At 53.5% G+C, this 16,447-nt stretch overlaps 1 protein-coding gene across 1 annotated transcript in view; it reads right to left on the minus strand.

The window, feature by feature from the left end:
• STRAP (serine/threonine kinase receptor associated protein) overlaps window positions 1–16,447 on the minus strand; it is a 65,789-nt gene that overhangs the window by 37,280 nt on the left and 12,062 nt on the right. The window contains exons 2-3 of the mRNA XM_088457289.1: window positions 5,115–5,250; window positions 3,216–3,297 (exon numbers count right to left, since the gene is read on the minus strand). Of these exons, the coding sequence (XP_088313415.1) occupies window positions 3,216–3,297; window positions 5,115–5,250 (218 nt within the window). The remainder of the gene's footprint in view (window positions 1–3,215; window positions 3,298–5,114; window positions 5,251–16,447) is intronic.

Below are 16,447 nucleotides of genomic sequence, written 5' to 3' on the forward strand. Positions count from 1 at the left end.
GTTGGAGAGCACATCCACCCAGGGTGGAGGAGTCACCATAGGGGCCTGAAAAGGTACCACAGGCTGCTGCGGCACAGGGGAAGCCTGTATATACATAGGCAACCGCGCATAGGGACCCACCGACTGAGACCCAGGAGGACTCCGCAATAACTGCGGGACACCCGGGGAATGGGGGATGGTCGGCTGGGGCAACGCCCTAGTAGGGAGAGCAGTCGGGACCGACAGACGGTCCGCAATAGACACCAGCACTTGAGAAAACATCGCCCACGGTGGTTCCTGCGCCAGAGAAGGTCTGGATGGGCCAGGAGCCACCTGGCATCGACTACACAGGCCATCCTGTGACAAATCCTCCCTATCTACTCCTGCAGAACAGCGTCCGCAGGAGGCCAACACCGGAGCCACTGAGCGCTCAACCTCCTCGTCTGACATGACAGAATATATTATATAGTCAAAAAATATATCTGGCAACAGGGCAGAAGAAAACGCACTCACCGGTGTGCTAAACAACAGCCCACAATACGGCACTGTGTAGCACACAACTGTATGTGACGGACCTCACAAATACGTGATCTATATAGGTGAGGTCAGTAGAAACACCCTTCCCCCACACACCTGTAGGGCTTGTAGGAGAAGTAAAGGGATAGGTATAAGCTGACAGTAAGCGGAAAATAAGCACAGACAGGCAGCACTAGCAAAAGTCACATACCATGCAGGAAGATATACTCATTGCACCTTTCCACTACAATCAACCTCCCAGATTCAGTGTCTGGGAGGGCTATAGTGCTGTGTACACTGTACTTAATCAGGGGAGAGGTACACAGGGGGACCGGTCCGCGTGCTCCCTGAGAGATCTGCGCTGCCACTGTGAGAAAATGGCCGCTGGAGACCTCAGAGGAGGAGTGGCCGAGGAATCTGCAGCTCAGCGACGCCAGACTCCAAGCTGAAAGGCGCGCTGAGCTGAGGGGAGGAGCCGCTGACAGGGAAGGCTTCCTTCCCTGGCTAGCATATTAACCCCAGGGCTTGCCGGCATCCCGCTTGCCATATATCCCTGGTGGTCTAGTGGTCCCACGGGTTATTCCTCCTCAGAGGGGGAGCCCGCCGCCACCGCTAGCGGCCCCCGGTCTGTCCCCTAGGACCGGGGGCAAAGGACTGCATTTGCAGGCAAAACCCGCGAGCCGCCGCTAATCGGCGACTCGCGGCTTACCTTGTCCCCGGCGACTCCGGCAGCAGTCCAGGGAGGGACCCAGAGTCCGGCTAGTACGGACTCTGGCCTCCCGCCGCGATCCCCAGTGCAGTACTGGCGTCGCGGCGCCAGCGGGGAAGGAGAGCGGCAGCGTGGGCGTCTGCATAGACAGCCCGTCGCTGCCACACTAGAGCCTCTGTTTTAAAATAAAAATCTAACAGGCTCTTTTTTTTTTTTTTTTAAATAAAAATAGAAAGCTTTTGGGGGCTGCTCCTGCAGCCCCCCTGCGCAGGTGACCCGACTCCGGCCGGGCACCAACTCAAACTGAGGTGCTGTGGCCGGGGGCGGGGTATAGAGGAGGACGGACCCAAGTGCATCCTGGGAGCAGCTAAAGCTTTAACTGCGTGGTGCCCATGGATCCAGATCCAGCTATACCCCAAGGTCAACCCTGTGGACCCCCTATGGACCCTGAAGTAGAAAGCGGTGATATCAGTAACTGCGCATGTTATGTGCTGCACTTACCGATTCCCTGCATGTAACAATCAGGGAAGTGATCAGAATGCGCCCGTCATTATCGGCATCGCTATACCTAGTACCTAGATAGCATCAGTTGTCTGGTGACAGATGTATGAGGGGACGATAGCGGTGATATCAGTAACTGCTCATGTTATGTGCTGCACTTACCGATTCCCTGCATGTAACAATCAGGGAAGTGATCAGAATGCGCCCGTCATTATCGGCATCGCTATACCTAGTACCTAGATAGCATCAGTTGTTGAACCAGGCTACATAAAAACAAGAACAATTTATTCTTTACTTTCTAATATCGCTGGTGCCACTGGGAATTTCTCATCGACGATGCGCAGATTCACTGCTAGCGCCAGTCTGATACCAAACGAGGGAGAGCGCGATTCACCAGACAGATGTACTAGCACTCTCCATTTTCCGCAAACTAATTAATAGTACATGTGGGGTGAGAGTGAGACTTGCGTCACCACTACAATAGGCAAAGCAGGTCCAGACATTTACCACCCGTTAGCCGCCCGGTCAAACATCTTCCTGTGTGATCAGACAACGACCACTAATTGGCCACGGACTCGCCTCATGCAAATAAGGGGGCCCCTGGGTATATTTGAAACCAGGTTATGGCAAATATTCCTTTATTGATGGACTTTATAATGATTTCCGCAGGGCAGTGATGTTCTTTGGTGATCACATGGGGACTTCTTTCTTTCAAATGAGGGTACTCCAGACTATAAGGGTCCTAGGATGGGACAAGGCTTTCTCCCCTATATCCCGGTATTGATAAATGTTTGCCATAGTTTATCATAGCTGGGCTTAATGGCACCGTCACAGGCCTGGAGTCATGACGCCATTAATGTGGCCCTGACACCAGGCGACAGATTACCCAAACCTCCAATCGGATCGGAAACAGTGATCTGCCGGTCATGCCGACCATTAATGGTCATCAATCCATTGGAGAATCGGTGAGATACTACGTTACAACTCACCGATTTGCAAATCACGATTATATTTTGATCGTGATCTGCAAATCGGTGAAACCCAACATATTGGATCAGACGTCGGCATGTGGGTATCGCAGAATTGCCACAATTAGCCGGTGATGTACCGTAAGTACAGCCCACTCTCTGCCCCAAGCACCAGCGTCTATAAAGGCGACATTTATAGTGTCAGCCCCCATTTGGACCCCTGCAGTGCTTAGATACAAGTCCCACTTATATAGTGATTAACTAAATATTAGTGACCACAGAACTAGGTGATGAACTTGGGAGGATTGTAATACATTTTAGACAGTTTGCTCTGTTTTTATTCCCCTTATAACACATTACACAGGATGCAGCTTTATATAGACACTTACTGGGCCCATTACCTAATCTCCTGCACCCGATACAGCCACTGGAGTGTTAGCCCAGTGGGTTAGTGGAGCTCTTACTGACTTCCTATGAATCATACCGGTTATAATAATGTAACTTCACTAAATATTCAGCAGAAAAAAACAAAATCATTTTACCTGTGTGAAGTCCACACTTTTCACAATGTGTTTGTGCGTCAAAGAAATGAGCTCGTCACCCGTCACCGCGTCCCAAACCTTCCTACAAAACACAAACACCCACAAGCGTCATTAAATGGAGACCTGGATATAAGGGATGCACTCATCCTTCAATTATAGGGGAATTATGCCCAAAATAACAGAGACCATCTAGGTGTGCCGGCTCTATTTCCCGGTTATTGAAGGTCAGAAGTTACTAAAGTTAGTTCCAGCTTTCCAGAGATTTTATATATAGATTAATGGGCTACAATTATTTCTGTAATTTGTAATGATCCTTGGGCTCACCACTAGGGGGCAGTCACTTCTGTCTCTGATTACCCATGACAGTCACAGCTGTCTAATCGCTATTACAGCCCTCTAATGACGAGTCACAGCTGTCTGATCGCTATTACAGCGCTCTCTCTAATGACGAGTCACAGCTGTCTGATAGCTATTACAGCCCTCTCTCTGATGACAGTCACAGCTGTCTGATTGCTATTACAGCCCTCTCTCTGATGACGAGTCACAGCTGTCTGATCGCTATTACAGCCCTCTCTCTGATGACAGTCACAGCTGTCTGATTGCTATTACAGCCCTCTCTCTGATGACAGTCACAGCTGTCTGATTGCTATTACAGCCCTCTCTCTGATGACGAGTCACAGCTGTCTGATCACTATTACAGCCCTCTCTCAAATGACGAGTCACAGCTGTCTGATCACTATTACAGCCCTCTCTCTGATGACGAGTCACAGCTGTCTAATCGCTATTACAGCCCTCTCTCTGATGACAGTCACAGCTGTCTGATCGCTATTACAGCCCTCTCTCTGATGACAGTCACAGCTGTCTGATTGCTATTACAGCCCTCTCTCTGATGACAGTCACAGCTGTCTGATCGCTATTACAGCCCTCTCTCTGATGACAGTCACAGCTGTCTGATCGCTATTACAGCCCTCTCTCTGATGACAGTCACAGCTGTCTGATCGCTATTACAGCCCTCTCTCTGATTCAGGATGGTGCAGGTAAATTAATGCTTCTGGCTGGCTCAGTATGTTCCCGTCGGCAGACTATGGGCGCGATTCTGAGATGTACGCGCACCCTATTGTTGGTTATGGGACTGCGCATGGTGATCAGAGGCAGAGTATATGGACGCTGCACTGGGATTGCAGATGGTCAGGTGAGGTCTATCTCCTACAGACCCCTCCTGCTGTATTAGCTGGTCGCTATTGTCCTGAGAGTGGGTATCTTCCTATGGTTCTGTTTTCGGGGTAACCATGTATAATCTGCCTATCTGCATTGTCTGTCCCTGGTAATGTTTCTTAGAACTCGTCCAGCCGCCTGAACGCCACCATTTTTACCTGCGCTCTGTTCATATCCCTTCAGGTATCATTATATAGTGTTCCCGCTAACTTGTTTTAGCGGGGTGCTGCGCCCTGCCTAATTTCAAAAGGGCAAAATGCACCCCAATAAAACAGCAAGCCCTGAGCATTCCCTACCCTTGGGACGCAGTATCCTACGGCTGGGAAAAGTTGCGGTGATCACCGCCGGGTGAATAAATGCCGTGCACATGCACACGGTATCTATTCAACGTGAGGGGAGCGCTTGGTGGAAGCCAAGCAACTCTTTAAGTGTTAGGCAAGCCCTCAAGCGCGACAAATTGGAGGAGTGTCCCAAGGACATGCCCACTTACTGACTGGCCACGCCTCTTTTCGGGAGCGCCAGCCTTCGGCGTGGGCATAGACTTCCTGCTGGTACCCCCAGCGTCCTGCCCTGTCCGCACTCCAGGAACACTAATGATATGCCAATAGCCTCTGTGTTTGGGTTCAGTGCACACATGAAACAGCTACTACTATAACCGTGTCACGCAGGGTCACCGATACATACGCTGTGAAGTCTGCAGCTGCCGTGGCGGCCTTTGTGGCATTGTTATTGAGAGTGGCTCCCCACACGGCACCCTTGTGGCCCAGAAATGTGCCAATCCAATCTCCGGTGTCACCCTGACGCAACATTGGTTTGCCATCTGTCAAAACAAAAGGTTTGTTTATTTAATAATCATCGAGATTGTAATTATTTTCTATATACACTATCACTATACATGACCATGGTCATTGTAACCTGGGCATTCACAGACCAAGGTGCCCCCCTGCCTATTATTCCACCCTGGTTACTGCTGCCTACTCCTAACTGGCATTCCACCCACCCACCAACACCACATCTAAAATAAAGTGATAAAGGCTGTTTTGTGTTGTCACACCCTTTGCACATTATGTTAGTATCACCTGTAGTTATTACAGGGCAATTGGAGTAGTATTCGTAAAATTCTGCTCCAACCCCCAGTATCACTTATTGTTAGTAATCAGATCACATTTCCCATAACTGTAATAAGAAATGTGATCCGACCAAAGTTACTAAAAATAAATTGTGAAAAAATACCGGGGGAAGCCCTGTGATAACAAGAGATATGGTAAGAACTTACCTTTGTTATCTCTGTTTCTACGAAGTCCATAGGGTCCACAGGGTTGACCTTGGGGTTATAGCTGGAACAGGATCCATGGGCACCACACAGTTAAGCTTTTAGCTCCCAGGATGCACTTGGGTCCTCCTCTATACCCCGCCCCCGAGCCACAGGCACCTCAGTTGGTAAGCAGCCTAGGCCGGAGGAGAATATGGAACAGAGAGAAGGAAGACTGGAACACACAAGAAACCATACTCACAGCAATAGGAGACGGAAAACAAGTGACCAGCCACACAGCCCATTTGAAGCCAGGTGCGTCAGGGCGGGCGCCCTGTGGACCCTATGGACTTCGTAGAAACAGAGATAACAAAGGTAAGTTCTTACCATATCTCTTGTTTTCTACTTCAGGGTCCATAGGGGGTCCACAGGGTTGACCTTGGGGATGTCCCAAAGCAGTACAACTAAGGGCGGGGACGCTCCTGTGCTGAAAGGAGTACCCGGCGCCCAAAGGATGCATCCTGAGAGGCAAAGGTGTCAAACGCATAGAACCTCAAAAACGTTTGAATTGAAGACCAAGTGGCCGCCCTACACAGCTGAACAGCAGAAGCGCCACGTCTAGCAGCCCAAGAGGGACCCACAGAACGAGTGGAATGAGCCTTAACAGAGGCTGGCACAGGTAAGCCCTCCTGTGCATAAGCCTCACAAATAACGGAACGAAGCCAACGGGCTAACGTTTGTTTGTTGGCAGGCCAACCCCTCTTGTGAAAACCAAAGAGGATAAACAAGGAATCAGACTTCCTAACCGAAGCCGTCCGGTCTACATAAATTCTAAGCGCCCGGACCACATCTAAGGAAGTCTCACCAAGCTGAAAGATCAGGGGACTGAAAAGCTGGCACAACAAGTTCCTGATTAATATGGAACTTCGAGACCACTTTGGGCAAAAACTCAGGACGAGTGCGGAGCACCGCTCTGTCCTGGTGAAAAATCAGGAAAGGAGGGCGACAGGAAAGCGCCCCCAATTCAGACACCCTCCTGGCCGAAGCAATTGCCAGGAGAAAAACCGTCTTAAATGTCAGCCACTTGAGCTCCACCGCCTCAAGAGGCTCAAACGGAGGACCCTGCAGGACCGGTAGCACCACCGCCAAGTCCCAAGGAGCCACAGGAGGCACAAAGGGAGGCTGGATCCTGAGAACACCTTGGAAAAAGGTGTGAACGTCTGGTAGTATTGCAATCCGCCGTTGAAACCACACGGACAAGGCGGACACATGAACCTTCAGAGATGCAAGGCGTAAGCCGAGATCCAATCCTGACTGAAGAAATTCCAAGATCCTAGAAACTCGGAACACCTGAGGATCATAATGTCTGGACTCACACCACTGAAAGTAAGTGTGCCACACTCTGTGATAAATCCGTGCTGAAGCAGGCTTGCGTGCCCTGAGCATCGTACCAATAACCGAACTGGAGAAGCCCCGAGACCTCAAGACGGCTGTCTCAAGAGCCACGCCGTCAAAGACAGCCGACCCAGATCCGGGTAAAGGCAGGGCCCCTGAGACAACAGGTCCCGACGTTGAGGAAGAAGGTACGGAGCGTAGATGGAGAGGCTCCTCAGATCGGAGTACCAAGGACGTCTGGGCCACGCCGGAGCTACCAGCACGAGCATGCCGCCGTCCTGCTTGAATTTCCGCAGAACCCGAGGAAGCAGGGATATCGGAGGAAACAGATACGCCAGGTGAAACGTCCATGTCACCGACAGCGCGTCCACCAGACTTGCACCTGCGTCTCTTGTCCTTGACCCGTAAACGGGCAACTTGTGATTGTGACGGGAGGCCATCAAGTCCAGCTCCGGCAGTCCCCACCTGTCCACGAGTAGCTGAAACACCTCTGGGTGAAGCGACCATTCCCCGGGATGCACGTCGTGACGGCTGAGGAAGTCCGCCTCCCAATTGAGGACTCCGGGGATGAAGACCGCCGAGATCGCTGGAATGTGACCCTCCGCCCAAGACAGGATACGAGACACCTCCGACATCGCTGCCTGACTGCGAGTTCCGCCTTGGTGATTGATATACGCCACCGTGGTGGCGTTGTCAGACTGCACCTGTACCGCCCTTCCGTGAAGAGCGGGGCCGGACGACTGCAGGGCCTTGTATACTGCCCGCAGTTCCAGGATGTTGATGGGGAGAAGTGCTTCTTCCGCTGACCAACGACCCTGAAGCGACAAAGAGCCGGTCACTGCCCCCCAACCCCGGAGACTGGCATCCGTCGTGAGCAGGACCCAGTCCGGGATCCAAAATGGGCGCCCCTCGACCAGATGAGCTGTCTGAAGCCACCAAGCCAAAGATAGCCGAACGTCCGGAGACAACACCAGCACCTGAGAGCGGATCCGGTGAGGTAACCCGTTCCATTCTGATAGAATCAGCCCCTGCAGGGGCCGGGAATGGAACTGGGCAAATTCCACCATGTCGAATGTCGACACCATGGACCCCAGAACTCTCATAGCCGAATGGACCGACAGGCGGCAACGGCTCAGGCAACTGCGTATCCGCAGCTGTAGTGAGGCGACCTTCTCCGGAGTCAGGAAGATCCTTTGCTGACGCGAATCTAGCAGGGCTCCCAAATGAACCATCCGCTGTGATGGAATCAGAGAGGACTTTTTCCAATTTATCAACCACCCGTGTGCTTGCAGGCAAGCGATCGTCAGGTGGAGATGTTGAAGCAGTACCTCCGGGGAGCTCGCCAGCAACAGGAGGTCGTCCAGGTACGGCAGCAGCCGTACATTCTGGTTCCGAAGATGTGCGGCCATGACCGCCATAATCTTCGTGAACACCCTCGGTGCCGTGGAGAGACCAAAGGGTAGCGCCCGGAACTGATAGTGGTGTTGAAGGATAGCGAACCTCAGATACCGCTGGTGTGAAGATGCTATCGGAACATGGAGGTAGGCGTCCTGGATGTCCAGGGACACCATGTAATCCCCCGGTTCCATCGCCAGAATGATGGAACGTAACGTTTCCATCCTGAACTTGGGAACTCTGAGGAATTTGTTCAGAGACTTCAAGTTGAGGATAGGGCGATGAGAACCATTGGGTTTCTGCACCAGAAACAGAGACGAATAATACCCCGTCCCTCGTTGTGATAGAGGAACGGGAACAATGACCCCTGCTTTCAGCAAGGACTCTATAGCCTCCTGAACCTGTACCACCTTGGTCTTGTTCTGAGAAGGACTTGTGCAGAAAAACTGGTGGGGTGGTCTGTGCCGAAAAGACAGGGCGTACCCCTGGGAGACCACTTCTCGAACCCAGGCATCCGTGGTGGTATTGTGCCAGCACTGGGCAAATAGAAGAAGTCGGCCTCCCACTCTGAGGTCCCCCAGAGGGAGGCCCGTCCCATCAGGCCGCAGGTTTATCTTCCTGCTTGGAAGAAGGGCGCCGAGCACTCCAGGCTTGCTTCTTGGGTTTAGAGGCCGTCTTACTCGCAGACTGTCTCGGGAAGGACTGACCTTTCGCCTTACCCTGAACCCGAAAGGAACGAAAAGCCGAACTCCGAACCTTAGCAGGCAGTGCCGCCGAAGGGAGGAAGGCCGACTTGGATTTAGCCAGGGTGTCCACTATTTTGTCCAAGTCCGGACCAAATAGTAATTCCCCATTGAAAGGTAAGGCCTCCAGACCTTTCTTTGAATCAGAGTCCGCTCTCCAGGACCGCAACCATAAGGATCGGCGGGCAGACACCGCTGCAGCCGATACCCGCGAGGTCAGCAGACTAGCATCTAAAGAAGCTTCTCCAATGTAAGAAGCGGCGTCCCTCATTTGTCCCAACAACGCCCGCTGGACATCCGGAGCGTCGTCCGGGAAGGTATCTTCCAATGCATTGGCCCACCCCTCAATGGCCTTGGCCACCCAGGAAATGGCCATGGACGGTCGGGCCACCGCCCCGGAGAGGGAGTAAATAGACTTTAAGCAAGTCTCAACTTTCCTGTCCGTGGGATCCTTCAGCGAGGATATCGACGGTAATGGTAAGGTGGCGCCCCGAGTTAAACGGGTGACATGGGAATCCACCGCCGGTGGAGTTTCCCATTTTTTACAATGTGCCTCAGGGAAGGGGTAATTAGAAGCCAACCGCTTCTGAGGAAGGAATCTCTTACTGGGCGCCTGCCAAGCTACCGCCATATGATCCGTCAACTGATCCGACAGGGGAAACACCGCAGAAGCCACCTTAGTTTTTTTGAAACTAGGAAACTTCGACCTAGGAACCGGTGCCTCATCCTCTATAAGAAGAATAGCTCGCACCGCCCTAACTAGTGCTCGCACATTAATGGACGACTTGGTATCCATTTCCTGGACCGAGGCGTCCGAGTCAGTGTCATCAGGGACCTCCCCATCATCTGAGGAACCCTCTGAGTCCGATACCTGAGCAGCCCGTGTCATGAGTGGGCGTTTAGAAATCCTAGAAGGCATGTCAGTCTGCAACATTGACTGAAAAGCCGAGGAAGCGGCCGCCAAATTTTGCACGGAGTTGGAGAGAACATCCACCCATGGTGGAGGCGTCGCCATAGGGGCCTGAAAAGGTACCACAGGCTGCTGCGGCACAGGGGAAGCCTGTATATACATAGGCAACCCCGCATAGGGACCAACTGATTGAGACCCAGGAGGACTCCGCAATAACTGCGGGACACCCGGGGAATGGGGGATGGTCGGCTGGGGCAACGCCCTAGTAGGGAGAGCAGTCGGGACCGACAGACGGTCCGCAATAGACACCAGCACTTGAGAAAACATCGCCCACGGTGGTTCCTGCGCCAGAGAAGGTCTGGATGGGCCAGGAGCCACCTGGCATCGACTACACAGGCCATCCTGTGACAAATCCTCCCTATCTACTCCTGCAGAACAGCGTCCGCAGGAGGCCAACACCGGAGCCACTGAGCGCTCAACCTCCTCGTCTGACATGACAGAATATATTATATATCTGGCACCAGGGTAGAAGTGAAACGCACTCACCGGTGTGCTGAACAACAGCCCACAATATGGCACTGAGTAGCACACAACTGTATGTGACGGACCTCACAAATACGTGATCTATATAAGTGAGGTCAGTAGAAACGCCCCTCCCCCACACACCTGCAGGGCTTGTAGGAGAAGTAAAGGGATAGGTATAAGCTGACAGTAAGCGGAAAATAAGCACAGACAGGCAGCACTAGCAAAAGTCACATACCATGCAGGAAGATATACTCACTGCACCTTTCCACTACAATCAACCTCCCAGATTCAGTGTCTGGGAGGGCTATAGTGCTGTGTACGCTGTCCGTAATCAGGGGAGAGGTACACAGGGGGACCGGTCCGCGTGCTCCCTGAGATCTGCGCTGCCACTGTGAGAAAATGGCCGCTGGAGACCTCAGAGGAGGAGTGGCCGAGGAATCTGCAGCTCAGCGACGCCAGACTGCGTGCTGAAAGGCGCGCTGAGCTGAGGGGAGGAGCCGCTGACAGGGAAGGCTTCCTCCCCTGGCTGGCCATTAACCCCAGGGATGCTGGCTTCCCGCTTGCCGGTTATCCCTGGTGGTCTAGTGGTCCCACGGGTTATGGGGGGGGCCCGCCGCCACTGCCAGCAGCCTCCGGTCTGTCCCCAGGACCGGAGGCTAAAGGACTGCATTTAAGGCATTCCGCGCGCCGCCGCTAGCCAGCGACGCGCGGCTTACCTGAATCCCCGGCGACTCCGGCAGCAGTCCTGGGAGGTAGACAGAGTCCGGCTAGTACGGACTCTGTCCTCCCGCCGCGATCCCCAGATCAGTACTGGCGTCGCGGCGCCAGTCGGGGATCAGAGCGGCAGCGTGGGCGTCTGTATAGACAGCCCTTCGCTGCCGTCTGTAGTAAAAATAGATTAAAAATAAATAATATTTAACTTAAAATAAAAAGCTTCTGGGGGCTGCTCCTGCAGCCCCCCTGCGCGGTGACCGACTCCAGCCGGGCACCAGCTTACACTGAGGTGCCTGTGGCTCGGGGGCGGGGTATAGAGGAGGACCCAAGTGCATCCTGGGAGCTAAAAGCTTAACTGTGTGGTGCCCATGGATCCTGTTCCAGCTATAACCCCAAGGTCAACCCTGTGGACCCCCTATGGACCCTGAAGTAGAAAATAACGTTACCTGGAGGTGGCGTTATCCAGGGTCTCCCCCGGTTACCGGCCCCCTGCCCTGCTCTAACGGGGAGAGCAGAGCCCGGAGCCGGCCCCAGTGATCAGCTGTGTGGTCTAACCAGACCCCACACTCACACACACCACACGCTGATCACTGCTACACACACCACACGCTGATCACCGCTACACACACCACACGCTGATCACCGCTACACACACCACACGCTGATCACCGCTACACACACCACACGCTGATCACCGCTACACACACCACACGCTGATCACCGCTACACACACCACAGGCTGATCACCGCTACACACACCACACGCTGATCACCGCTACACACACCACAGGCGGATCACCGCTACACACACCACAGGCGGATCACCGCTACACACACCACAGGCGGATCACCGCTACACACACCACAGGCGGATCACCGCTACACACACCACAGGCGGATCACCGCTACACACACCACAGGCGGATCACCGCTACACACACCACAGGCGGATCACCGCTACACACACCACAGGCGGATCACCGCTACACACACCACAGGCGGATCACCGCTACACACACCACAGGCGGATCACCGCTACACACACCCCACAGGCGGATCACCGCTACACACACCCCACAGGCGGATCACCGCTACACACACCCCACGCTGATCACCGCTACACACACCCCACGCTGATCACCGCTACACACACCCCACGCTGATCACCGCTACACACACCCCACGCTGATCACCGCTACACACACCCCACGCTGATCACCGCTACACACACCTCACGCTGATCACCGCTACACACACCTCACGCTGATCACCGCTCCACACACCCCACGCTGATCACCGCTCCACACACCGCACGCTGATCACCGCTCCACACACCGCACGCTGATCACCGCTCCACACACCGCACGCTGATCACCGCTCCACACACCGCACGCTGATCACTGCTACACACACCACACGCTGATCACTGCTACACACACCACACCCTGATCACTGCTACACACACCACACGCTGATCACTGCTACACACACCACACGCTGATCACTGCTACACACACCACACGCTGATCACTACTACACACCACACGCTGATCACTGCTACACACACCACACGCTGATCACTGCTACACACACCACATGCTGATACACTGCTACACACACCACACGCTGATCACTGCTACACACACCACACGCTGATCACTGCTACACACACCGCACCCTGATCACTGCTACACACACCGCACCCTGATCACTGCTACACACACCGCACCCTGATCACTGCTACACACACCGCACCCTGATCACTGCTACACACACCACACGCTGATCACTACTACACACACCGCACCCTGATCACTGCTACACACACCGCACCCTGATCACTGCTACACACACCACACGCTGATCACTGCTACACACACCACACCCTGATCACTGCTACACACACCACACGCTGATCACTGCTACACACCACACGCTGATCACTGCTACACACACACCACACGCTGATCACTGCTACACACACCACACGCCGATCACTGCTACACACACCGCACCCTGATCACTGCTACACACACCGCACCCTGATCACTGCTACACACACCACACGCTGATCACTACTACACACACCGCACCCTGATCACTGCTACACACACCGCACCCTGATCACTGCTACACACACCACACGCTGATCACTGCTACACACACCACACCCTGATCACTGCTACACACACCACACGCTGATCACTGCTACACACACCACACCCTGATCACTGCTACACACACCACACGCTGATCACTACTACACACCACACGCTGATCACTGCTACACACACACCACACGCTGATCACTGCTACACACACCACACGCCGATCACTGCTACACACACCACACGCTGATCACTGCTACACACACCACACGCTGATCACTGCTACACACACCACACGCTGATCACTGCTACACACACCACACGCTGATCACCGCTACACACACCACACGCTGTTCACCGCTACACAGACCACACGCTGATCACCGCTACACACACCCCACGCCGATCACCGCTACACACACCACACGCTGATCACTGCTACACACACCACAGGCTGATCACCGCTACACACACCACACGCTGATCACTGCTACACACACCACACGCTGATCACTGCTACACACACCACACGCTGATCACTGCTACACACACCACACACTGATACACTGTAAAAAAAAAAAAAAGAAAAAAAAAATAGTAAAAAAAAACATTTACTTACCTGAATCCAGGGACCGGTGATCGGGCCTCCGGTGATGACTCCCCTCCGGTCAGCTGGTCTCCGACAGTGCACTGCTGCCCGGTCATCAGGTGATCAGGCCCCAGTGCAGTATGGGAGATCACCTGACCGGAGGAATGGAGATCATCACCGGAGGCCTGGAGCATGCAGGTAAGTGTAAGTAAGGGAGAGAGGGGGTCGTGGGGGGGGTGTCACGCATGGGGGCGGGGCTTAGCGCCGAAGGGGGGGGTAGCAGTGGCGACCGGTCGGCGCATGCGCGGGCACTTAATCACGGTATTTTTTGCAAAAATACCGTGATAAGGCTCCGAAGGGGATTAGCAGCGACAGAGCTCTGTCGCAAGCTCTGTCCCTATAAGGGATTTATAGTAAATCCCTGTGATATTGCCTGAAGTCACTCGGTAATATCACACTACAATCTGCATTACCAATGTGGATTGTAGTAAATAGAGCCCAAAATCACTATACATGAGACAATGGTCATTGTAACCCGGACATTCACAGACCAAGGTGCCCCCTGCCTTTTATTCCACCCTGGTTACTGCTGCCTACTCCTAACTGGCATTCCACCCACCCACCCACACACCCCACACACCCCAGTGCTGTGAGACAGTAAATCTATAACCATACCAAACAAACAGCAGCTGTATTACTATCTTCTATCTACCTGTAAATATAAACCCGATATATAACACAGGAATACTGACGTTCAGCGCTCAGCTCCAATGCTAAAGAGCAAAATTCATAATATATACAAGTAAAATAAAGATACGTGGATCAGATATTCTGAGAGAGAACAATTTAGTCAATATCCAAATAAAAAGAATAGGAATGAGGAAATGTATGAAAGCTGATAGAGGAAAACTAACTGCGCACGTTAAGTTATGCGCCCGTTATTATCGGCGCTCCAATCTTCAAGATGTACAGGCAAATGTATAAACGGTCAGTGGTCGATTTTGACAGCTGCAGCCATCGTTGCTGCATGTATAGCGCTGCCCCTCGCTCCAACAGCCGGGATAGTGCATTAAAGAGTATGATTTTCTAATAACTGCGCGTACCGCTGCGAGGGATTTGGCCAGATAATACGCAGTATGCTAGCAAGCCCCAGTCAGTGACAGCGGCCCCACCGAAAGAGGGCGAGCACAACTCGCAGAACAGGTGACCCCTCTTCAGCAACAAAGAAAACACTGATCGTGCCCCCCTGGCTTTGAGCCAGGCTGAGGGGCTCACACCACACCCCTTCCACGGCACGGCTCTCTACGCCCCCGACCATATGATGGAAAATAAGAGCTTCACAAGCGCTGACAATAGTGGACCGATATAGGGTATGACGACTAATATGGGGTAACAGCTGTGTAATGGGTAACCCATAGTAACACCAGGCATGTTGACAATATGATTAATGAGGCCAGGGGGTAGGACGGGCAGCATATGGGGTGACGCCAGGGGGTAGGACAGACACATATGGGGTGACGCCAGAGGGTAGGACGGGCAACATATGGGGTGACGCCAGGGGGTAGGACGGGCAACATATGGGGTGACGCCAGGGGGTAGGACGGGCAACATATGGGGTGACGCCAGGGGGTAGGACGGGCAGCATATGGGAAGACAAAGTTGTACTACCAGTCATATTTGAGACAACACCGTGTGAGGAGTGAATGTGACGGGTGACAGAGGAGGTGGCACAGGGTGAGAGGGGAGTGGGATGGGTAATATAGGAGGTGGCACAGGGTGAGAGGGGAGTGGGATGGGTAATATAGGAGGTGGCACAGGGTGAGAGGGGAGTGGGATGGGTAATATAGGAGGTGGCACAGGGTGAGAGGGGAGTGGGATGGGTAATATAGGAGGTGGCACAGGGTGATAGGGGAGTGGGATGGGTAATACAGGAGGCGGCACAGGGTGAGGGAGATGTGACGGGTGATACAGGAGGCGGCACAGGGTGAGGGAGATGTGACGGGTGATACAGGAGGCGGCACAGGGTGAGGGGAGATGTGACGGGTGATACAGGAGGCGGCACAGGGTGAGGGAGATGTGACGGGTGATACAGGAGGCGGCACAGGGTGAGGGGGATGTGACGGGTGATACAGGAGACGGCACAGGGTGAGGGGGATGTGACGGGTGATACAGGAGGCGGCACAGGGTGAGAGGTGGGATGGGGGATACAGGAGGCGGCACAGGGTGAGGGAGATGTGACGAGTGATACAGGAGGCGGCACAGGGTGAGGGGGATGTGACGAGTGATACAGGAGGCGGCACAGGGTGAGGGGGATGTGACGGGTGATACAGGAGGCGGCACAGGGTGAGAGGTGGGATGGGGGTGATACAGGAGGCGGCACAGGGTG

The sequence above is a fragment of the Taudactylus pleione genome, unplaced genomic scaffold (assembly GCF_031769625.1).
Source record: "Taudactylus pleione unplaced genomic scaffold, aTauple2 ptg000754l, whole genome shotgun sequence".
In the NCBI taxonomy this organism is placed as follows: domain Eukaryota; kingdom Metazoa; phylum Chordata; class Amphibia; order Anura; family Myobatrachidae; genus Taudactylus; species Taudactylus pleione.